General features: G+C 42.8%; 1 protein-coding gene across 1 annotated transcript; it reads right to left on the bottom strand.

Annotated features, from left to right (window-relative positions):
• Nucleotides 1-1,312: 1,312 nt before the first annotated feature.
• lsm3 (LSM3 homolog, U6 small nuclear RNA and mRNA degradation associated) lies at nt 1,313-13,022 on the bottom strand. Its single transcript, XM_056274573.1, has 4 exons — nt 12,974-13,022; nt 10,278-10,388; nt 6,959-7,054; nt 1,313-1,892 (listed from the first exon to the last, which is right to left on the bottom strand). Exons 1-4 carry the CDS (start codon nt 12,992-12,994, stop codon nt 1,812-1,814), a joined length of 309 nt encoding a protein of 102 aa, XP_056130548.1. The 5' UTR covers nt 12,995-13,022; the 3' UTR covers nt 1,313-1,811.
• Between the last annotated feature and the right edge of the window lie 11,828 nt (nt 13,023-24,850).

Here is a 24,850-nt window from a genome sequence, read left to right on the forward strand (position 1 = left end):
TCCCCACCTGCCGCCCAATGACTGCTGGGACTCCAGCATCCCCGTGACCCTGAGAGCAGGATAAGCGGTTTGGATAATGGATGGATGGATGTGCCTTAAGTGTCAGGGTCTTTGAGCAAGACACTGATTCTCTGCTAGTCAATGGTGCCATTCTGTAGCTCATCCGGATCTCACCGCAACTGGGCCTAAATCGAAAAGAACGTTCTTCCAGGTGAACATAGCATCACCGATTTCATAACCTTTTACAAAGAGTTTAAAACCACCCCAAGCTGGGGAAAACTGTGACAAAGCTGCACAGCATTAACAACGCATTAAATCTATTCACTGTAGGCATCAAAAAAAGAACAATGTATAAGCAAGTTGCTCAGTAAAAATAGCCAGTTACCATTTGTGTTCTCTTCATTAATGTACATAAAGCACTTGTCACTGTGATGTTCCATTATGGCAGTGGCACTGTAAAGGATGCCCCTTACTGTGATTATGGGTATGACAGTGATGGAGCTACATAAAAAAAAACAAAAAAAAACAAACAAAAAAAAGCCTAGTGCTTCCGTCATCACCAAAGCACTGGAGAGAACATCCAAGGCTACTGTGGTCTGTGTTGCCATCTAGAGGAAGCTCAGGAAACAGTCAAAACTGGGTTTTAATGCCATACAATTTTTCTGTTTTACCGTTGATCACTACATGAAATGGAACATAATTGTAATAATTACAATTATTGTAATAATAATCTATAGTTTTTTGCATCTTCAGTGGGATCCACCTGCCACATGTTTACACTCTTGATCCACAACCTAGATTAGTACCAAAATTCATATAGGAAGGGTCACAGAGCCTAATTACCACAACACAAGAAGCACAGCTACTCTGATTTTGTGTGTGTCGGGGGGGGGGGGGGCTCAAATAACAATAAATTTGCTTTTTCACGTTCTTTATTTCTGGTTCAGAAAAAAAGAAGTCAAAATAAAAAATAAGTGACTCAACATAAGTCATCCTCCATCTTGACTTATAAGAACACCCGATCATTCTTGGAAATCATTGGTTGTGTTCAACACCCAAGGCTTTCAAAGGCATAGGATTCAAGTATGAATATGAAATCAAAAATATAAAGATAAATAACCCAAGCCACTGCCGCCACACACCTGAGTTACCTTGCCAAATAATTCAAAACTCCAGCCAAGTCTACCAAATCCAGAACAAAAAAAAAGTCAACCAAGACAACAAGGAGCACATTGAGATGTAAAAAAATAAAAATGCAATTAGAAAAAACAAAACAAAAACAAATCAAACAAAAATTGACACAGACATAATATTATAGAGATATTGCAAAGATTTATTTTTTATTTATATTGTTAAGTAAGCAGTAAAGAAATGAAAACGGATGAACTGTTCTTGCTCAACTCTGAAGCTGTGGGGAAAATATAGTCAGTTGAGACAACTCAGGACTAAATTATACAAAAAATGAAAAAAATGCACAAACACAAGTCATCCAGGCTACAAAAGTTACAAAACATTGGTCTTCTTTGCTTATTAAACAAACGACATTGCAATTGGACATCATAGTTTTTGATTCAATCTTTCCCAAACTCAGATCTTCCTAAAAAAAATCAAATTAAATACATATCCAAACAGTTGAACAACAGTGTAATTTCTGACCTCCAAGCTGAAAACATAAATGATGAGGGGAAATATTTGGGACCAGCCTGACCTGGGGTATGGAGAATACCTATCTGGGTTCAGCATGTCCAAATATCATCAACCTCCCTAAAAGGTCAGTTGTTAGGTCTCTTAATTCCAGGAAGTGGTTGGAGTTAGCCCACCCTGAGGGGAGGGGCCACAAGGACCACTCCATCTCCCCTGACAAACAGCATGGGGATGTTCCTCTTGGTTGACTGTGGAAAATACCCAAATATACATTTTGACTTAATTTTCAGTCACGGAAGATCACTGCCATTTGATAAAGACATATTTTGAAAATTAAACAATAAAATGGTAGAGTTCAGCGGCAACATTTAGGTTTTTTTTTCTGCATTGAAAAGTCTTACTCAGGCTGCCTACTTGTTTTTGCAACCCATCTAAGTGGAATAGGAGGAATTGTGTACAAAGAAAAACACAATCACTGTACATTAGTGCAATTTTGTCATCTCAATTGTCGCACACGTACGTAGACGATCATTACCACTAACACCAATTTTGTGGACAATGAAGACGGTAGCAAACAGGCAACGGAGCCTGAGCAAAGTATTCTGACTGATCTGAGCATACAAAAGTGACAGTTGAGCTTCAGGACTCTGCATACTGAAAACAAGAATTAAATGTTTTCACCTTTGCCTAGTTTGTTTGCAGGCTACTCTCAATTGATTTACCAGTAAATGCAATATACTCTAATCAACACCATCAGCACAAACAATACTCTACTTGGCCTACAAGACACATAAGATGGCGCTCATCAAACCAATAACAAAATGAATTTTAAGGGATGACTCAGTTTCCGGGTTTTTCATGATATGTCCTACTTACAGAGCCAGACATACTCATGGATACCCTTCTTGTGTCTTTGCATGCAATTTGAATATATGTTTAATGGTGCACTTAGCCTAGCTCAGCTCAATTCCTGGCTGTCTACCTGGATCATTAGAAGCTCCTCTCAAGGTTAACCATACTGTTCAACGTACCCTCAAACTGCACACACAGACATAAAAAAAGTATCCATGTTCTTTGATCCATCATGTGGTGCAACCTGGACACATCGTCAGTAATAACCTGAGGTCATCAGGTGTTTCGGGTCTTAACATCAGACACCCTCACCCGAACAACCCGGCCAGGGGTGATCAAGCCGCGACTTGTGTCCAAGTAGCGCATTACACCATGTGTTACCTCCCTTCACCCAGAGCCAACGGGAAGCCGTTTCGGCGGCTTCCAAGATGTTCCTAATGGCTCTTCTTTGCAGCCCACAAATCCCCAGGAGTCCCAGGACCTGGTGTAGAAACGAGCCTGCAAAGCCCCTGCAGCCCACTTCAAGTGGCTCACAGAGGGCCTTCCACCCATTCCTCCGACACCCAGCTACCAGCTCCGCATACCTGAATCTCTTCCTTTCTTGCACCTCCTCCATCTGATCTTCCCAGGGGACCGTTAGCTCTACCAAAACCACTTGCTTGGTTGCCACGGACATCAGGACCATGTCTGGCCTGTGTGGTAGCTGGTTGACCAGGAACTGCCAGTCCCTTGTTGTTGCGAGGAGCTCACCCTGGGCCTTTGGCTGGGGCTTCTCCCCTGTTCGAACAAAGGCAATCATGCATTTTGATGGGTGTTGCTGCAGCTGATCCCAGTGCAGATGGTGTCCGCTACTGCCCACAGAACTTGGTCATGGTGCCAATGATACTGCCCCTCTCCCGAGGCCTTTGGACAGCAGCTCAGGATGTGCTCCAAGGATCCCCTTTTCTGGCAGAGCTGGCAAGCAGGTGAGTCCACCAGGCCCCAGCTGAACAGGGTTGAGTTTCTCTGACTGTAATTAGGTGCAGTGAAAACCCCGGAAACCAAACTATCCCCCAAGTGTGCCGTTAACCATGACAACAATACGTTAATTACTGAATTAGTTTGCAACCAAAAGATTGTTTAAAAAGGTGATTGTTTTTATCTATTGACAGATCACGCACAAAAGAGATGAAATGTCTTTTTCAAACGAGCCTGATTCAAGGAAGAAGCTTTAATAATGAGGCGAACACAATCCAAATAATAAGCTACAGATTTTTCCACTCAATATTTGTGTATTCTAACCAAATTATATCAAGCCTATGTTTGTGGGTACATTACATATTTCTATATTTGATCTAATAAATGCAGCTGCATATTCTGTGATAATGCTGTCACAAACATTTTAAAAACTACCAAGGCTTTTTTTTTAAATAATAGCATTTTATTGTATTTGAGTGATACTTTAAAGCTTTCTCTGTTGTTTACAATATATGCTCAGTGAATACTGAATATATGCCATATTTTACTGCAATGCTGGCACTTTAAAGCTGTTTCAGTTGTTTACAATATAGTCCTGCAATAAATATTTGATATGTTCTGTCTTTTAATTTTGTTTCAATTTATATCTATATACGCTGCAGTGGCCCCTTTTAGACCAAAACGTTACGCTCCAAACATAGGGAGACAATGTGTTGAGATGGTGGTATTAAAATTGGACCGACCGCAGTCTATCGCACAGTCACCACCTATACCATGTGCCAGAAAAAAAAACATTATCAAAGACATCATCCTGAACATGCAAAGCTTGCCATGGGTGCTGAATGAGTAAATGGAACCTGAGGTCTTAAAAACAATTCCACCTACAGTGGTGCTTGAAAGTTTGTGAACCCTTTAGAATTTTCTATATTTCTGCATAAATATGACCTAAAACATCATCAGATTTTCACACAAGTCCAAAAAGTAGATAAAGAGAACCCAGTTAAACAAATGAGACAAAAATATTATATTATTTATTGAGGAAAATTATCCAATATTATATATATGCGAGTGGCAAAAGTATGTGAACTTTTGCTTTCAGTACCTGGTATGGAACTCCCCCCCCTTGTGCAGCAATAACTGCAACTAAACGTTTCTAGTAACTGTTGATCAGTCCTGCACATCGGCCTGGAGGAATTTTAGCCCATTCCTCCATAAAGAACAGCTTCAACTCTGGGATGTTGGTGGGTTTCCTAACATGAACTGCTCGCTTCAGGTTCTTCCACAACATTTCGATTGGATTAAGGTCAGGACTTTGACTTGGCCATTCCAAATCATTAACTTTATTCTTCTTTAACCATTCTTCGGAAGAACGACTTGTGCGTTTAGGGTCGTTGTCTTGCTGCATGACCCACACTCTCTTGAGATTCAGTTCAGAGACAGATGTCCTGACATTTTCCTTAAGAATTCTCTTGTATAATTCATAATTCAGAATGCATTGTTCCATCAACAGGCCCAAACCATGATACTACCACCACCATGTTTCACAGACGGGATAAGGTCCTTATGCGGGAATGCAGCGTTTTCCTTTCTCCAAACATAACATAATCAGGGTTTCCGCTAGGATTTTTCCTTGCCGGTCCAATGTCCGGAAAGAATTTATTTTACCGGACAAATGTGCAACTTACCGGACATATTCAAAAACAGTTTGTTACAAATGCAAATATAGCAGCCTACACTTAGGTTGAAGAAATAATGACAGAAAGCTCAAATCAGTTTATCCATTTAATGAACAATACACATTAAACAAAACGAACTGCAACGATTGTGCAAAACAAACAATAGCAAAACACTCATAACCAACAGAATACTCGTAACATTTAGCCCTGGCTATAATAGCAAAACACTCGTAACCAATAGAACACTCAGAACATTTAGCTCAGGCTGTATATGACACGGCAAGTAGACATTTTTATTTTCTCCGTTTTTTTTTTTTTATTGCAGCAAACTTCTCTGCTGCCGACTTAAAATCAAAGGTGTCGAGAGTGTCTTTGCAGCTTGCCATGTACATAAACCGCATCATAAACCGCTGATTTCGTTGCGCTGTCTTAATGTTCTGCAGAGAGAGGCTCTCTGCTGGCACACTCGACACGGGCAAGACACAGGCAATTTTAGCCAGTGTAGCCCAGTCGGGGTATAGCTCGCTGAACTCACATGTAAGCACTTTGGACTGGACAGCGGCGTCACGGCGACGCCCATTGTTTGGCCAGGAATAAGGTGGTAGTATCGACAATTAAAGAGCGGACCCCGATGGCGGAAAAGAGCACTGCAGGCTGTTAATGGGCTGTTTTGCTGTCAAAACAGAAATGTCAAGGTGAAGGATAGCCAACGTTATATCTAGGCTATGTTTTTTATGTGCACACCTACTGTACATTTTGACCGGCAAGTTTTTATTTTTCTGGTTTTTCATAATTTTACCGGTCAAAAACCAGTATTTACCGGCTAACGGAAACCGTGCACATAATTTAAACCAAAAAGGTCTATTTTGGTCTCATCTGCCCACAGAACATTTTTCCAATAGCCTTCTGGCTTGTCCATGTGATCTTTGGCAAACTACAGACAGGCAGCAATGTTCTTTTGGGAGAGCAGTGGCTTTCTCCTTGCATCCTGCCATGCACACCATTGTTGTTCAGTGTTATCCTGATGGTGGACTCATGAACATTAACCAATGTGAGAGAGGCCTTTAGTTGCTTAGAAGTTACCCTGGGTTCCTTTGGGACCTGGCTGACTATTACACGCCTTGCTCTTGGAGTGATCTTTGATGGTCGGCCACCCCCGGGGAGGGTAACAATGGTCTTAAATTTCCTCCATTTGTACACAATCTGTCTGACTGTGGATTGGTGGAATCCAAACTCTTTAGAGATGGTTTTGTAACCTTTTCCCGCCTGATGAGCATCAACAACGCTTTTTCTGAGGTCCTCAGAAATCTCCTTTGTTCTTGCCATGATACACTTCCACAAACGTGTTGTGAAGCTCAGACTTTGATAGATCCCTGTTCTTTAAATAAAACAGGGCGCCCACTCACACCTGATTGTCATCCCATTGATTGAAAACACCTGACTCTCATTTCACCTTCAAATTAACTGCTAATCCTAGTGGTTCACATACTTTTGCCACTCACAGATATGTAATATTGCATCATTTTCCTCAATAAATGAATGACCAAGTATAATATTTTTCTCTCATTTGTTTAATTGGGTTCTCTTTATCTACTTTTAGGACTTGTGTGAATATCTGATGATGTTTTAGGTCATATTTATGCAGAAATATAGAAAATTCTAAAGGGTTCACAAACTTTCAAGCACCACTGTATATAAAAAAACATAACACTTTGGTTTATGTTAAAACAAAAGTACACCACATTTTTTGAAAAAGCCGCAACATAACAGGCCATGAACTAAGTTATTGTGGAATAAGCTGAGTTAAGGACAGTAACGGCGAACTATACCTTATAGAGTTCTTCATATGTCTCTTCGTCAATCTCCACTGTAGTTACTGTCTCCTCAACGTCCCCTAAGATCATGTTCAGATGCTGGTCGTAGGCCTGAAAAAAAAAACAACTCATAATACACAACCACCAGTACCAAGCCCCAGTAAACGTCTGCCTTTTTGAGTTGGGTTAGTTTCTGGTTTGCCTGTCCGGTGTATGAGCTTAAACCGGTTTGATTTGATGCAAACCGGCTTAACTGGCATTCGTTATTATGAGATGTTCCGGCAAATTAAAAAGCAGCCTACATCAGCAACTTGTATCAATGGCGTCACGGCGCTAAATCCAACTTGTATTGCATTAGTAATAAGCAATGGCAATGTGAGCCACATGTTTGTTTATAAATGGACTAACGGAGCCACTGTCTGACAGGGCATGCACAATTTCTCAAGTCGAGTTGAGCTGAACCGGTACCACGCAGTAGAAAAGTACCATTAGCGAAGAGCTGAGGCCAGCAACAAGGTAATCAAATTTCATTAGAGGTGGGTGGGGGAAAGATGCGCACAGTGCGTTTGTTTACTTTGTTTGTGGGTGATGAAGGAGACGAGACACGGCAGACTTGGTGTCAAAGAAAACGAAAACTGCCCCAATATGGCAACATTTTGGATATGAAGCTGATAAAAGAAATGCGCTGAAAAACATAGATGAAGCAATGTTTAAATGGTACACTTCTTATTTGGTGTTTATTGGCAGTTGCCAAACCAACTTAGAGGTGCATTACCGCCACCAACTGAACCGGAGCCGCAACACTCTCATTCAGTCTCCATGTTCCACTTGGAAGCAGCTGCTGAGTCAAGTGTGATACTTAATGGTAAAATGCGGTATACCAGTTGTCTGTGAATGTTCTCATTCATCCAGGTCATGGTTATCCAAAGGAAATGAATCCCAAGCTAGTCTGGCTAGTCAAGACTAGTTTGGTTTAGTCAGAAAGGCACGAACTAATGAAGCCTCTTGGATGAGAGGCGAAACGTCTTCACGGATATATACCAAGTCCAGTTGCACTTGATTCAATTCCTTTGGATACAGTATACCAGTTCGATTCAGTGTTTGGCTTAATACCAACAGTTTCACATCGGCCCAACCCTACTGCCTTTGGCCAGCAAGATTGTCTGCTAGCAACTTTGGCAAGGAACCACTTATTTTTTCAGGGCTTGTAAAAAGAAAAAAGCTGGTGAAACCACTAATATGCTTCAAAGAAAGTTGAATCAGTTAATCTGGACACAACGTTTACTGACAGAAATGTTTCATCACTCATCTAAGTGACCTCTTCAGTCTAAGCTGACTGAAGGTATCCCCACCCTTATAAACAATACAATAACATAACAACCGAAACCAACGATCAGTTTCATATGCAAATAGGCGTGATCATTAACTAGTTTAGTTAGTGATCACGTGTGGCCATGTGTACTATTCACAGAGGATTTGGGAATGTTTGCAATCCCAGCATTGTAAGATGGTGACAGATGTACTCTTAGCCTCCCCCCTCGGTCCAGGGATGATCGTTTCCTCTTCACAAAGATGGCCTCTTGACTACCCGTTCAAACCAGTGTTCCTCCCTATCAAGGATGTGCACCCCCTCATCCTTGAAAGAGTGGCCACTGGCCTGTAGATGGGTGTACACTGAGGAGTCTTGACCTGACGTGTTCACTCTTTTGTGTTTTGCCATCTTCTTGGCCTGCGTCTGTTTAGTTTCTCCAATGTATAAGTCATGGCAATCCTCCTGGCACTTAACAGCGTACACTATATTGCTCCGTTTGTGCCAGGGGACCCGATCATTGGGGTGGATCAATTTCTGGCGCAGTGTGTTTTGGGGTTTGAAAGCAACTGAGACACAGTGTTGGGAAAATAACGCATGTCAACTTTTCCGACACTCCCGCCACATACGGAATCACCACTGGTTTACATTTAGGCAGCTGGTCCTTCTCTCTGATCGGCTGGTGCATTTCTTGGGCGTCTTCCTGGCTTTGACAAACGCTCAGTTAGGATAACCACACTCAACCAGGGCCTGTTTAATGTGGGATTTCTCCCCTTCCTTGGCCGCTGTGTTGGTGGGGATGTTGTCAGCTTGGTGGTATAGCGCCCTGATGACTCCTAGTTTGTGCTCCCATGGATGATGAGAGTCAAACCTTAAGTACTGATCAGTATGCATTGGTTTTCAGTAAACATCAACAATCAAATGTCCCCCAGCACCAATTGCAATTTCACAGTCTAAGAAGGCTAACCTGTCATTTTCACATCCTCCCTGGTGAACCTGATGTGGTTGTCCACAGAGTTTATGTGGTCGGTGAAATGTGGTATGTCCTGAGATTTAATTTTAACCCAGGTGTGGTCCACAAATCTGAAACAATGGCTAGGTGGTGTCCCTGGATAGAACATCAGAGCCCTCTTTTCCACTTTCTTCATATACAAGTTGACCACTATAGGTGAGAACCCATAGTACACCCATGCCTTTGCCTACAGTACTGTCCCCTGTATGTGAAGTACGTGGACTGAAGACATGCCTTCAGAAGCAGACACACTTGGTCAATATTAAGGGTGATCCTATTGCTGCGGGTGGGGTCGTTTTGTAATTTCATACAGACTAACTCCACTGCTTCATCAACAGGAACGCACATGAAGAGACTTAACATCATACAAGATCACTGTTTCATCATCCTCCATAATGATGCCCATCACCTTATCCACAAAATCCAGTGTTCTGAATGTGATGTTCATTACTGCCTACCAATGGGTTAAGAATAGATGTCAGGAACTTAGAGATGTTATCAGTCACTGAGTTAATCATACAAACAATAGGCTGTAAGACAAGTGATGAAAATGTTTCTGTCAATAAATGCTGTGTCCAGATGAACTGATTCAACTTTCTTTGCTTTTCATACCTAGATTATTGAGCATGTATATAGACACTAATATGCGTGTTTCATAACTAGATGTGTTGGGGTTGGAGGGGTGTTTACTAGTTCAACCTATAGCCACTTGTACACTGATCTCGGTGTGTTGTCCATCAAATAAGCTTCATGTCAAGATTCAATGCAGAAATTCAGGTAATTCTGAGGCAGGTCACCAACCAGATGGCAAGAAGCATTATGTGTATGCAGGTTCTCATTTCAATCCTACAATCCAGCAAATTATACTGATTAACATCCATTCAGAGGGGAAAACCAATTAATGAAATTAAAAACTGCGTAAATGTGGCTCTGTGTGTCAATATATTCAGTGTGGTCATTTATAATGAGTACTGCTTATACAGGTATAGATGTACATATTCAAACCAGCTTACATGCAGCCTGCCACGGAGCTCTCTGTCATTTCTCATCTTCACATAGATCCTTTCATCAAGACTGAGTCTGATCAGATCCAGGGGCTCCTCCACTGTGTTGGTGGTCTGTTGCTGCATTTCACATAAAATAATTCAGATTGAGATTTTTCATCCTCTTGGAAACAATCCACATTGAAAGAATTACAATCTAAACAATTTGCAAATATTTGCACAGCCTGTCATTTTCAAAGCAAATGATGTTTGTAATCATTTGAGTGATTTGTGTTGCTCCCCTTTAACTGCAAATAACCTTACAGTTTTATAAACGCCAAAATGAACTTTCATAGGATAATATGAAACTGACAAAGGCCTAGAGTAGGGTTTCTCAACAGGGGCACCCCCGGTGGGTGTTCAGACAATTCGCCAATGATGCGGGCACTGGGAGCATGGCAGAAGAAAGAGGGCATTTGTTAACAGCCATTCATTTCAGCTGACAACAGTGCTTGAAGTGGGCTGTACAGGTTTTGCAGTGAAATTGGTTTCCTATCATATTCGATGAACCTTTGGGCTAATTCGCTCTCCAAAGCCAAGCTTGTTCGCTCACATGCTGAACCAAATGAACATGAGTACTTTACATAGGCTAGCCTACGCTGTGCTCGTTTTGTGGCCCAGCGCTGCTGCTCTTTGACTTTGTTTATGTTCTGTTTATTGTCTTTATCACAGATTTATATCAACATTTATCGATTCCATCCATCCATTATCCAAACCGCTTATCTTACTCTCAGGGTTGCGGGGATGCTGGAGCCTATCCCAGCAGTCACTGGGCGGCAGGTGGGGAGACACCATGGACAGGCCGGCAGGCCATTATAGGGCCATTTTAATGATTCCAACTAATGAAATTAATTTTTTCACTGCCGTTTTCCCATAAAGAGTATGTGTCAGAGTGAATGAAAAGATGCAAGGCACACTTTGAAAATGCACCACCTAAGACAGAAAACAAGCGCTCCCTACATACGGACCTCCTAAATGCACGTTTGCTTTAGCATGAGAGCGAATTTTATGATTCATTATTTGGGGATATGAAGTCTTGAATTTGTTTGCCATGAGATTTTTTTTCTCACTTAAATTGACAAAATTAATTCCGTAGATTAGCCGTGATGCAGTCCTGATATTGGTTAAGTTACGGCATTAAAGTGACAGCTATGTTGCCTGCGCCTCATCTCCCAACCTTCCACTGGTCTTGCTTTGTGTATGCTTACACTGGTCTGACTTATTTCATATACTTAAAAAACCCACCAGAACGCAGGAAACAAAGTCTATGAAACTAATATTTTTCCTAGGGAGGTCCCCCAGACGCCCCTCTCTTTGTGACTGTCACTGAAATTTTACTTACTTACTTAATCTCTGGGTAAAAAAATCTCCAAATTTCTGAGGTCTCAAGGTCAGCAAGTATGACACACTGACAATGAAACAACCCAACATGGAGACTTTTAACCGTTTTCTCATGGTGGACTGCACACGTATGGACACGAGGTGTATGTGTGTGTGTGTGGGGGGGGGGGGGCATTCACCCAAATAAGGTTGAGAAACACCGACCCAGACAAAATGTTTGTCGCATTTTTTGCTGATGGCAAACTTTTTTGTAAGGACAAGAATATTAGATTTTGATTGTAAACTTAACACAACTCATTCAAATCTGCCACTGCAACATACTACAGAAGCAACGAGGATGGGAATGACAATCCTAGCTAAGGGTTTAGAGTGTTCTATCGCAAGTCTATTAAAATGATAACTCATATTGCTATTTGCACAAGTTTCACTGTTTTCATTACTGTTGCCGTCATTGACTGCGCCATCTTCTATTTTCATTTTTAATGTTACAATACCTGTTCATGATGGTTACTGTCTGCACAATCTGCCATTTGCACAAGTTAACCGTTTAAAATACCATTGCACATGTCACCTTACTATTGTACAGGCATTCTCTACTGTAGCGCACTGCCCTCTGCACATCCTAAGGCTGCAGTTTTTTATTTTACATATTTGTTTACTATACATATCCTGTTCTTGCATTTTGACTTCTCCAAGTACTCTATTCTCTAAGTACTTCTATCCCCCACGCGTGTTGAGCCTAGAACAGTCACTCGGTAGAAGTTTTTGCAGACCCTTAATTACCATGCAACAAAGTGTGACTGTCGAGTCAAAACTACGAGAGCTATTTGTTTCATACAATGGCAGATTTTAACAGTAATTTACGTTGGGTGACATTGGGTTAACTTTATACATATTGAAAACATGTACTAAACCTACTACTACTACTTTCGGCTGCTCCCGTTAGGAGTCGCCACAGCGACCAACTAAACCACGTTACACATAAATAAGCTAAGGAACGCGTTTTAGTTTTGCTCAACAATGCGTATGCATTGACTTGGCAATTAGCTAAAAAAAACCCACAAAGCTCTAAATTAACATAGGATAGGCCCACGTTTTACTAGCAGTACGTTGTTACGCTAACTAAACTGGCTAACTAAACTAGCTTACCTTACGTTTGTTTAGCAGGCCCAGCTAAGCTTTAAGGGGAGACACACACCAGGGAACTATGGTATTACTCTCAAGAGTGACTAGAATAATAGTTAATTCAACTGTTTTTTCTTCTTTAAATTCATCGTGTGCTATGTTAAGAGAATTATAGCAAAGTTGTACGCGGGCAGACTCACCGGTTCCACTTCATCCGCCATCTTTCTCCGTGAATGACCGGAGCTTAAGAGATAGAAGGGTTGCCAGGTTGGTTTATTTATATGGCAATGAAACCGAGTACGCAAGGACACAAGTCAATGTGCGTGTTTGTGTGTGCGGGGAGGGTCGATTAAGATTGAATGGATATATTTTTATTTATAGCTAGTCCAAAGAAAATCTTGAGCTTTAATAATGATCTCAGACGGGCAAATATATATTTATATTTATTTCAAAGTATGTATTTTTAATGTTGCAGGCCACTCACTGACCAATGTTCAGTTTGCAAGAAAATGAGCTTGTGAGCTTTAATAATGATCTCAGATGAGCAAATATATGTCTTTAACGTAGCATGGCGTTCGCTAACGAATGCTCACTTTGTTTGCAAGAAGATACGTTTCTCTGAACGCGCCCGCTTGTGCTAGACTGCTTCAAGTTTAAACTGCATTTAACGTTGCATCACTTCAGTAAGGGGTAAACACAGCGGTGGCGTGTGAGGTATTATGAGAACATTTTAGCTGGCTGCAAGTCAAATCCTGGCAACCTTACGCCGCGGGTGCAGTACCATTCTCCTCTCCCGTTCTTTCCAGAGCCTTCCGTCCTGCCGCCACCACGTCATCGGCATACCAGACGTAATGGTATTTTTTGTGAGTTATAATTTCATCACAGTTTATTTTTTTATTCTGCTAAAGATGTGTTTATATTTGTGTAGCAATGTTGGGTATTTTAGATGTTCCGGTTTTTGTTTAATTCTGTGTTTTTAGTGACTGCCTGCGCGACAGCTGTCAGGCAGGTCAAAGGTACCTTGAGAGTGGATTTTTTATTTTTTATGGTCCAGTGGGGAAGAGGCTTTACTGTCAGCTAAAGCTTTTTTGGGGGGGGGGGGGGGGGCTGTGATAACGATTTAACCAAGGAGGGGACCCACTAGTCGTGTTGTCGGTCGATCGGTATGCCACGTCTTTCACTTGCCCTTCGCTGCTGCGTGTGAGCATCTCTCCTTCTCTTGATCAAATCTATTACCCTGTATAATCGGATCTCGATTTGACATGATAGGACCGAAATGTCCAGTTTCCCCTTTCCGGACTCCATTGTGTTTCTTATACCAGTGTTTTGGGCGTCCGTGTGCGCGCGTTACCTCCTCACCCAGTCCAGCTCAGTGGTCAGTACTGCGGCTCCCTGGAGGTAGAGGAGGCAGATTATTGCAGTGGTGTTACCCATTCCACTCTCAGCTCCCACTTTATAGCTCTGTGGTGGAAGAAAGCCCTGCTACAAGCCAACAGGCTATGGTTTAACTTAGCTTAATAGGGGAACTAGATTCTAGCAGCAACAGATAAAGCACAGGAGAAAATTCGTTTTCAGCATAGAATTGGGGCAGAACAGGAAATTGAATCACAGGGGCATTAGACATAACCCAACCAATCCAATAAGATGTGATAAAGTAAAAGATCTTGAGTATATGAAATAACCGGCATGAATGGTGAGCTGTATTAAAAAATAGCCTTTATTGCAAGATCTTACAGGAAATTGTAAATAAACTAGTGTCCATTAGGGTGACAGTATCATGTTACTTCTGTCCAGATGTCACCACACACACACACACATACAAACACAAACATACACACATACACACAGACTTAATTTAAATAATCTCATTTCTCTTTCCTTTTTCATTTGCATTGGACTCCCCTCATCCCCGTCTTCCAGCAGTAGGTGACGTGCAGAGCTCAACCATGTGGTGTCACCCCAGAGCAGGAAGCTGGCAACTGAGGGGAAGGGGAGCTTTGCCTGTGTGATCACCAGTGGCAATGACTGGAAATGGCAGAAAACAGTTTAGACTCAATCAGATAAACTTTATTTCATCACCAAGTCCAAGACACAACAAGATCCATTGAAAAGTAATATGAACTTTTGCTCTAATTAATATTTTGCATGGGACCTTCTTCTGATCCATACATACTAATTAAGACTAACGGTGATACTGACTGAACAAGCTACTTTGCAACCAGATCAGCGATGTTTTAGTATTGTTAGAAGTGTCCATTTGGTGCATCTTTAGGCCTAAGTATTAGTCTTTCTTGTCTCACCTCTTTAAGGGAATTTGTGATCAAAATGGCTTATGTTTGTTGATTTGTAAAAGGTTTTTGGCAAATTCCTGAGTGTTTTTTTTTCTCTTTTTGAACCTTATAAAGTTAAGACATTTTGAACAGTGTAAATTGTGTCCTTTGCACTCATTTGGTGTCTGTCTCATTTGGCTTTTAGGTAAAACACATTGCCGTGTTAGGCCCTTTCACCATGTCCAAAACAGTCACTGTACATCCTTATAGATTTTAAAGTGGATGAGCAAATAGGGCTTCATTTTACTGTTCAGTGTAATTAAGCATAATGTTGAACTTTGTTAGAAGCAGGGAACTTGAATAAAATGAAGTCACATCAAAATCACCACCTATTCACATGTGGTGGGATTTCTTCGTTGCTGTGCTAAATGAGGGATGAGTTAAAAGATCAGGGAGAAGACATTTTGAATTGCTGCTTGTCACAAACCGGGCCGCACACAACCAAGCCAATTAGCAACCAATTTATTGAAAAAATAAGGAATACCCTAAGAGGAAAAGCTAAACTAACAGTGGCGTGTGTAATCAGTAAGATCAGTAGAGTAGGTGAATGCATGTGTAGATGAATGGTTGTATGATGCAGAAACACAAGCCAAACATCAACCAAATACCAAAGGGTGTCACAGGGAGGACAGCCCCCGAGCAACTGAGCTCCAAGAGGTTTTTGAAGGAGCACTGGCACACAGGGCCCCAGATGTTGCCAGTGTTGCTGATTACACTGCCACGCCCACATCCAGTACCTGCAGAGACAGCCCAGACGGCACACAAATTAAGCCACAGACAGACAGGGTGGAGAGGGTCGTAACACCCCCCCCCCATAAGACGGGGGTCCCACAGGATCTCTTGTCATCACAACAAAAGAAAAAAAACTGACACAATAAACTGAATGTTACAACTTGTGTACTTAAAACTTGCCAGTTCACAAGCCATTTCCCCCAGCAACCTCTCAACCTACAGCGAAATGAATAAGACAAGGAAGAACAGCAGATGAACAGATAACCTTACTCCAAAACTGGACAGTGCATCCGCAACCACACTGTCATGGCCTTTAATGTGTCGGACGTCCAGATCATGAGAGTGCAGGAACAGCGACTACCTAATCGGTCTCTGGTTAGGGCATCGCAGGGTGTGCAGAAAGGTTAATGGATTGTGGTCTGTGTAGACCACCACTGGTGCCACCCCAGAATCCACATAAACTGCAAAATACTGCAGGGCCCAGATCAAAGCAAGGGCCTCCTTCTCAACCACTGAGTAGTTTAACTGATGCCGGCTGAACTTCTTGGGAAAGAAATTTACAGGCCTGTCAACTCCCTGCTCGTCTGCCTGCATCAACGTGGCACCCACTCCCACATGGCTTGTATCCACCTACAAAATAAAAGGATGATCAAAACGGGGTACAGCCAACACTGGTGCTGAACACAAAAGAAACTTGCACACAGTCGACCACACAAATTGAGCTCTGGCCTTAAGCAAGGGGTGCCACAACAGTCGAAAAATTCTTACAGCAACAGCAGTAATACCCCACCATCCCAAGAAATCTCATGAGCTCCTTTTTAGTGGCAGGCTGTGGAAACTGCTCAACTGCCACCACTTTGGCACACACACGGGCCACACGCCTCTGTCTGACCACCTGACCCAGGTAAGTAAGTTGCACAAGCGTCCTCACATTTTGCAAGACTCACCGTGAGCGTCACCTCTGCCAAATGATCAAACAGTGCTCTAACCCACTGCATGTGAGAAAACCAAGAATCACCGTAGACCACCAAATCATCTAAATAAACTGCACAGCTGGCCAGCTTAGTCTCCACACGATTCGTCAGATGTTGAAATGTGGCTGGTGCATTCCTTAATCCAAACAGCATCACCTTATAGGAATACAGCCCAGAGGGAGTGATAAAAGCTGCCACTTCCTGTGCTCTTTAGGACAAGGGCACCTGCCAGTAACCCTTCAGCAGATCAAATTTGCTGACACACTTGGCAGCACCAACCTGGTCTAACGCAATCCTCCATATGAGGCAATGAAAGAGAATCTGGCGTCTGTCACTTTGTTGACCTTTCAGAAATCTGAGCAAAACCTTGGTGTCTTGTAAATGTTAGGCACCAACACACATGGAGAAGCCCAGCTTGATGAAGAAGGCACCGCAATATCATTGTCAACCATGTACTTGACCTCAGCATCTAGATATGTATGCTTCTCTGGGGGAAACTCTATAAAAATGCTGATGGATAGGCTGTGCATCACCCACATCAGTATCATGCTCGACCCAATCAGTTCGGGAGGGCACATCACCAAACGAACCCGGATAGTTCAAAATAAGCTTTTTCAATTTCCATAGCCTGTGCTTCTGGCAAATGGCCATGCAACCCCTCTAAATTCTTAAGGGCCTCTGCATTTTTCAACAGAGCAGACAACAACCCCTCGTCAGGCTCAGGAAGAGCATCATCAAACAAGACACTAAGGAATTCATGTGTGGAACAAGGTCGCTACAAAAGAAGATGGAATTTGAGGCTGATTGGTTTACCAGAGAAAGATGGAGAAGACACAAGAGAAACTGTCATTGGGATTCTCACAAGAATTGTACCACTGTCTATAGTAGACTGGCTGCACGAGACAGTGGATACTGTTCACCGCCTGGGAGCAAAGGGTAGTGCTGCTAACTCTAACAACACACCGAGGCCAATTACAATCCAATTCCAGATAAGAACTGTGCGGGATGACGTCTGGAAGTGATCGAGAAATGGGAGAGTTTACAGCGAGACGCACATACGCTTCAGGGGCTGGGGCCTCCCAAAGACCATCACCACTGACAACGGCCCTCAGCTGGTCTCTGCTGAGTTCACTGCTTATCTCGAAAGCAAGGGCATCCGTCATATACGCACTGTGTACTACCACCCCCAGGCCAATGGCGGCGTTGAACGTTTTCACCAGTCACTGAAGAACGGCCTCAGAGCACACATGGCCCAAGGGTGCTCTTTCACGCAGGCCATCCGTCACACTCTGCTGCACTATCGCGCCACACAGCACTCGACCACAGGCGTCTCCCCAGCCTCTCTCATGCTAGGCCGGGAACTGTGCATGCCCCTTGAAAAGCTCCGCCCCTCCACACCTCAGGCACCTCCCTCTGGGGTCAGAGCCTCAGTCACTCGTCAGCAGACGCGGATGAAGCAAAGGTTTGACCAGTCAAAACGAACCAGGGTGCCAGACATCAATGTGTCAGACTGGGTCAGGGTCCGCAGGCCCCACAGGGACAATAAAATGGCTTCATGCTGGTCCTCTCCTCTCCAAGTCACCCGTCAGCTGGGCCCAGCCACTTACCTCCTCAGTGATGGCACTCGGTGGCACTCCTGTCGTCTACGGAAGGTGTCAGCTCCGCCACACACAGCTGGTGACACAACCTTAGCCATTCCCTCAGCATGGCGAGACGCCCCGGGGCTTCATGCAGCTCCTACACAGGCCCCAGACATTCCTGGGCCTCAGCTTCCCCTGCCTTCTCCCTCCCCACCTCGGCCTGCCCAGCCTCAGGCCGCCCCGCGACCTGTTCGCAAACGTTTACGCCCTGGCCACCTAGAGGACTTTGTGTCAACCTTTCATGTTTGAAATCCTGCCGGGGGGGGGGGGGGATGTTATGTCTGCACACATCGACAGCGCTGCATTTGATTTGGTGCTGTTCTATTGTGCTGGGATCGATTGGTGATGCCTGCGGGCTCTGGGTTGTTTGATCGGGTCTGCCTGTGATGCTGTGTCAGTCTAAATAAAGAATGCAATGTAGCGGTTGTGTCGAGCGACAGCGCTGTGTCCTGACGTGATTTCTAAATACAATAAACTGGTTAAAGAAATTGCTAAACTGGAAATGTCCTCCTTGAATAAATGGGAGTGGTTCAAATTTAAAGTTAGACAGATTGTGATTAAAATAAGTAAATGCTCTTCTAAACTTAAAAAGCAGAAAAAGTGAGACATCGTGATATTAACAGATTGTTATAAAACTGAATTATCATTGGAGGAACAAGCTAAATTAAACAATCTTCAATCCTAATTGGATAATAAATAGTATCTGGAAAAAGCAAAGGGGGCATTTATTCATTCAAGAGCTCGATGGATTGAAGTGGGGGGGGGGGGGGTTAGTCTTAGTTCTTTAATCTGGAAAAACAAAGACAACCCAAAAAGAAAATTCAAAATCAAGACCAAATAAATGAGGAAATAAGAGCTTTCTATAGTAACCAGTACAAATCCAACTTTTCCAAGGAAAATTGTTGTTTTTTGAAAAAAATTAGAGAATTTAATAAAATGATGGATGATGAATTTAAACAATATATGGAGGATAAGCTTAAGATTGAATTGTTTGATAGAGCAATTCTGCGGATGTCTACTGGGAAGTCACCAGGACTTGATGGTCTAACCGTGGAGTTTGGGGGGGATATAAGCGAACTGCTCTTTAATGCCTTTTTAAAATGTATTTCAGCAAAAAAACCTCTCCCACTGTGAAGCAAGGCATTATCACCCTAATCCCAAAGCCAAACAAAGATAAACTTTCATTAGACAATTGGAGACCAATAACCTTATGATTACAACCTATTGGCACATGTTTATGCTAGTCGACTAAATGAGGGCTGAACACAAATAGTCGGATGAATGTCAGTCTTTATAAAAGGTAGTATACGTAACCATACCAGGCCCTTACCTGATATGCTTGATTATCGAGGCTTAATTGATAAGATGGCTTTGTGTTATTTCTTGATTTTTATAAGGCGTTTGATACCATCGAACATTGCTTTTTACTGGAAGCGCTACACTTTCTGGGTTTTGGAGAAAAATGTTGCAATATAATCGAGATGTTTTTCACTGACATATATAGTTCTGTATCTTTGAACCCCTAGATTCAAGGTACAACGTGGTATTCGTCAACGGTGCCCAATATCGCCAAAAATTTATTTTCGCCACCCAATTACTAACGATGCTTATTAAACTAGAACGACCAAGACGGTCATTATGACCGTTTTGGATTTTCAGTTTGTAAAAAAAAAAGAAAAAAAAAGAAAAAGAAAAAAAAGATACAGACCTGTCGCTCCCTGAATTCTCCTAAAATTGCATATATTTATATTTAAAAATGAGTTTTAGATCAAGTGCACAAAAAAAGTTATGATAAGATCTACCTAAAAAGACAATGAGCGGTCAAATTGACCGTCGCACAATTTACGCGTGGTCGTACGCGTCATGTCACTATTTATGATGTGTTTGGTTGCATCGTTTCCTACGCGAAGTTCACTGCTCTGTCCTAGAAAAGCAAAAAAAAAAACAAAACAAAAAAACAAAATTAGCGCCCTCTAGTGCAGAGAAATAGTCTAAATTTAATTTTTGATTATTGTCAACTTGTCTGGTTACACACGCCGTTTCAGACGTACCATGACTACCACCGACGTGTTGCAGTATTTACACAGGCGTTGGACAGCGGCCATTTTAAATTGTTTGAAATATAGTATTAAAAGTTGTTAAAATGTTAATTTTAGTGTCCGTTTCTTAACAGACATACTAACATATGTAACGCATTGATATCTCAATTGGGTATTTATCTTAACAGAGTACAGAGTTTAAAAACCGTGGTGGTCTAAATGACCGCCCACGGTCGTTCTAGTAGTTTTTAAGTTCCGGTCGTTGTTTGGGACTGTTTCAATGTTTATTTTCAGTTCTTTTTTTTACATTTCACGTTTTATAGGTCTTGTTACAATTGATAGATTAGCTATTTGTATTTACCGTTTTGTTTTTCAGGTAATATTTTCACTTTTTCAATTTTGCTATTCAAGTTCAACCATGTCTCTCTGAAGTTTAAATTGTTTAAAAATAGTATTATAGTTGTTAAAATGTTAATTTTGATGTGAGTCGTTTCCTAATAGACATACTAACATATTGTAGCGAATTTGGGGGGCAACCACAGGAACCGTCGCCACAGCCAGGACGCGAACCCGTTACTCCCACTCCGCAAGCAACAACGTTAACCAGTCGACTAAAGGGTCTGACCCAGTGTCCCCGCCCCCTCCCTGGCCCAAAACAAGGTGCTCTGATGGTAGCTCCTTGCTGACATCCAGGGAGGTTGGCTCTGATCCAGCAGTGTCCTTACTCCCTCCCTGGACCCCAGTAGCCTGGTCTACAGAGGAAGAGGAGTCTGGCACCCCACCTCCTCCAACCGCACTTTCAGTCCCGGCTTGGTTGCTGTCCCGGCTGAAGTAAGGTGCGAGACGATCTTGGTGAAGGATGACTATCCGAGGGCGGCTGTGGAGCTTCACTCTATAGGTAACCTTTGAGATCCTCTTCAGGACGAGGCAGGGCCCCTCCCAGTTGCTGTCCAGCTTTGGGGACCGTCCCTTCTTTCGCTGTGGGTTATACACCCATACGTTGTCCCCCTGCTGGTACTCTTTGCGGTGGCAACGTACATCATAGGCTCTCCTCTGCCTTTCCCCTGCAGAAGCCATATTCTCTCAAGCCAGCTGATGAGTAGCTTCCATCCGGTCCTGTAGAGCGTCTACATAGTCCTGGCCCGGCGACCCTTGTACTGGTGGGTTTGGCGGCTTGCCAAAGACCAGATCCACAGGCATCCGTAGCTCCTGACCAAACATTAGTGCAGCTGGGGTGCACCCCATAGACTCCTGAATGGCTGACCGGTATGCCATGCGTACCAGAGGCAGATGGCCGTCCCAATCCCTTTGATGCCTCGCCGTGAGCATGGCTAGTTGTGTGGTCAAGGTCCGATTGAACCGCTCAACCAGGCCATCACTTTGAGGGTGTAGAGGAGTGGTCCTGGTCTTCCGCACCCCAAGGCGCCGACACATCTCCCCAAACACCTGGGATTCGAAATTGCGCCCCTGGTCACTGTGCAACTCCTCTGGCACCCCAAACCGGGTAAACATCCTCTCAATGAGGCAGTCTACCACCGTGGCTGTAGATTGGTCAGGGATGGCATAGGCCTCGGGCCACTTGGTAAAATAATCCATCACTGTGAGGATGTAACGATTACCATCCTCTGTCAAGGGAATGGCCCAACCACATCCACTCCAATTCTTTCCATGGGCGCCCCCACCCTGTATTGCTGCAGGGGGGCGTGGGATTGCCCAGCTGGCCCCTTCTTTGCATTGCTGGTGTTGCAGTTACGGCAGAACCGCGCCACGTCTCGGTGGCACCTCCCCCAGTAGAATCTTTCCTGTAGTCACCGCAGCGTTTTGGTAATGCCGAAGTGTCCCACTCCAGGGGGACCATGAATTGTGCTTAACACTTGCTGTTGTAGTGTGTGGGGAACAACTAGTAGAATTCGCCACAATATGCAATGCATTAATATCTCAATTGGGTATTTATCTTGACAGAATATAGAGCTTAAAAACCGGTGGTCATTTTGACTGCCCATGGTTGCTTTAGGTAGGAGTGAAATCCCGGTCGTTCTTTAATAACAATACCAAAATTCAAGGTATTACTATTTTTGACAAGGAATTTAAAATTAGTCAGTTCGCAGATGACATCCATTTTCTCAAGAAACTATTCTATAGTAAAGAAAGCCCTTAATACATTTTCATTATTATCTACGGTATCAGGATTATCCTTTAATATTAAAAGAATGTGAATTATTCCCATTCATTCATGCACAGATTCTCAAATTGCTCACTTAGAGTTGAGTCTCAAATATCTAGGAATAACAATGTCCAAAAATGTAATTACAAGAGAAAACATTAATATTTCTAATCGCATAACTGATATGAAGAAATCTCTCAGTCACTGGCTAACCACAGAGTTTACTGTTTTTGGTAGAGTCATTGTATCTAAAGCAGAAGTTATCTCCAAATTAATTTATCCGTGTCACTAGGCTTTTATGAATGAGTACTACATACCCATCCGTCAAACCCGCAGCCTCAGTAACAGTTGTAATCTGGCGTTCATTAAGGTACTGTGTGTAATGTTTACGGATATGTACATTACAGTGATTACTATTTACGACAGTGATGTATTGCTGTCATGTACAGTCATACATTATGTGAGGCAGAACCCGTGAAATCGGTTAGTCAGACAGTAGATCCCAGTACGGCTGTATGCACTGAACCCGAGTTCCTCCAGTAAAGTTCTGCGTTTGTTTAATAACTTGTCTGCCTATTTGTATTACACACGAGAACATCACACTATGTGGCAACTCGACTAGGCAGATCTTAAGTGCTCCAAGATTACCAACTCACACAACCTCTCAAAAGCACCAACATCTGAAGCCATGCACCGACTGAAATGATTAGTCAGCTCCCTCGCAAACTCCGTATGTGACTGATTAACCCCCCCCCCCATGTCCTAAAACGCTGGCGATAGGCCTCTGGGACAAACTCATTTGCCTTCAGTACAGAAGAGGCCTTGCTTGATTTATAAATTAGATTACAGTTGCTTAATGACGCATACGCCTCCTGTGCTTTTCCTGACAACACGCACTGCAGCAGCGAAGTTTGCTCAGAGTCTGACCAGTTCCTTGCCTCTGCAATCCGTTCAAACGGAGAGAGAGAGAGACAGAGAGAGACCTATTGCTATTGTTGTTGTTGGATATTACAATCATTGTTGCTGTTGTGCTGTTGTTTTACATGCTTTGGCAATATGTACACAACCGTATGTCATGCCAATACAGCAAATATTGAATTGAATTGAGAGAGAGAGATTCCAGAGTACCAGGAAATGGACGACGCAGGTAAGCTGCGGGTGGTCCTGCGAGGGAGGCCAGTGGCGAGCATTGCAGCAAGATTTATATTTTCCTGCCACAACCTGAGAGACAGTGGGTGACGGCACCTATTGCTAATGTTGTTGTTTGATATCATAATCATCGTTGTTGTTGCTGTTATTATAATCATTGATGCTGCTGTGCTGCTGTTTTACTCACTTTGGTAATGTGTACACAACCGTATGCCATGCCAATAACGCAAATATTGAATTGAATTGAACTGAAATGAGAGAGAGAGAGAGAGAGAGAGAGAGAGAGAGAGAGAGACAGACAGACAGACAGACAGACAGACAGACAGACAGACAGACAGACAGACAGACAGAAAGAGACAAGAGAGAGAAAAACATCAGGATCCCTCTCATTGAATTTAGGCAAGAGACGCACGCAGATTACTCACAACATCAGGAGACCTTGATGGTGAAGATGAACTTTCTTCCCCTCGCAGAACATCCTCAGAAGGCTCACCATCTTTGACTAAGCCCAACCTAGCAGTCTGTAACTAACTTTGCCTGCTCTGTCTCACTACTAAAAGGCTCAATAGTCACTTGCTTATCCACCTCAAGTTTATGCTTTTCCATCTCAATCTTCTGGCCTTTTCTAGTTCCAACTTTTGTTTCTTTTTTTTTTTCTTCCTGAGATAACCAATAAAAACAATTCCTTCTGCTACTCGAAGGTTAAGTTACCTGATGGAACGGCTAATGCCTGAGCTGCTAGTGACTGACCACATCCCTCTTGGTTAGCAACCAGCACCCCTTTCTCAACCAAATGCAGTTTAACCATATCCGTAATATTCCCTTTACGCCATCTATCACCAAGACCGCTTAGATCAATTTCATACTCCTCTGCAATTTTCAAAAGCTGATCTTTAGTGCAACGATCCAGCAACTCCTCACATAGGGCAGCAACAAAAACACAACCAACCAACAGACAGTGTTGCCAAGGTCATCTAGTGCACAAAAGAGACAATATCAGTGTCCCCCAACTAATGTGGAAGTCAGAGGAAACATAAAGTGGGCCAAAC

Source organism: Lampris incognitus, chromosome 2 (genome assembly GCF_029633865.1).
Source record: "Lampris incognitus isolate fLamInc1 chromosome 2, fLamInc1.hap2, whole genome shotgun sequence".
Lineage (NCBI taxonomy): Eukaryota > Metazoa > Chordata > Actinopteri > Lampriformes > Lampridae > Lampris > Lampris incognitus.

Excerpts from the sequence above, each read along its gene's own strand:
- lsm3 (XM_056274573.1), bottom strand. The coding sequence starts at position 12,994 with ATGGCGGATGAAGTGGAACCG. Across the intron at positions 10,389-12,973 it reads TGGCGGATGAAGTGGAACCG|CAACAGACCACCAACACAGT; the intron begins GTGAGTCTGCCC and ends TGTGAAATGCAG. Across the intron at positions 1,893-6,958 it reads CATATGAAGAACTCTATAAG|TCAACCAAGAGGAACATCCC; the intron begins GTATAGTTCGCC and ends TATTTTCCACAG.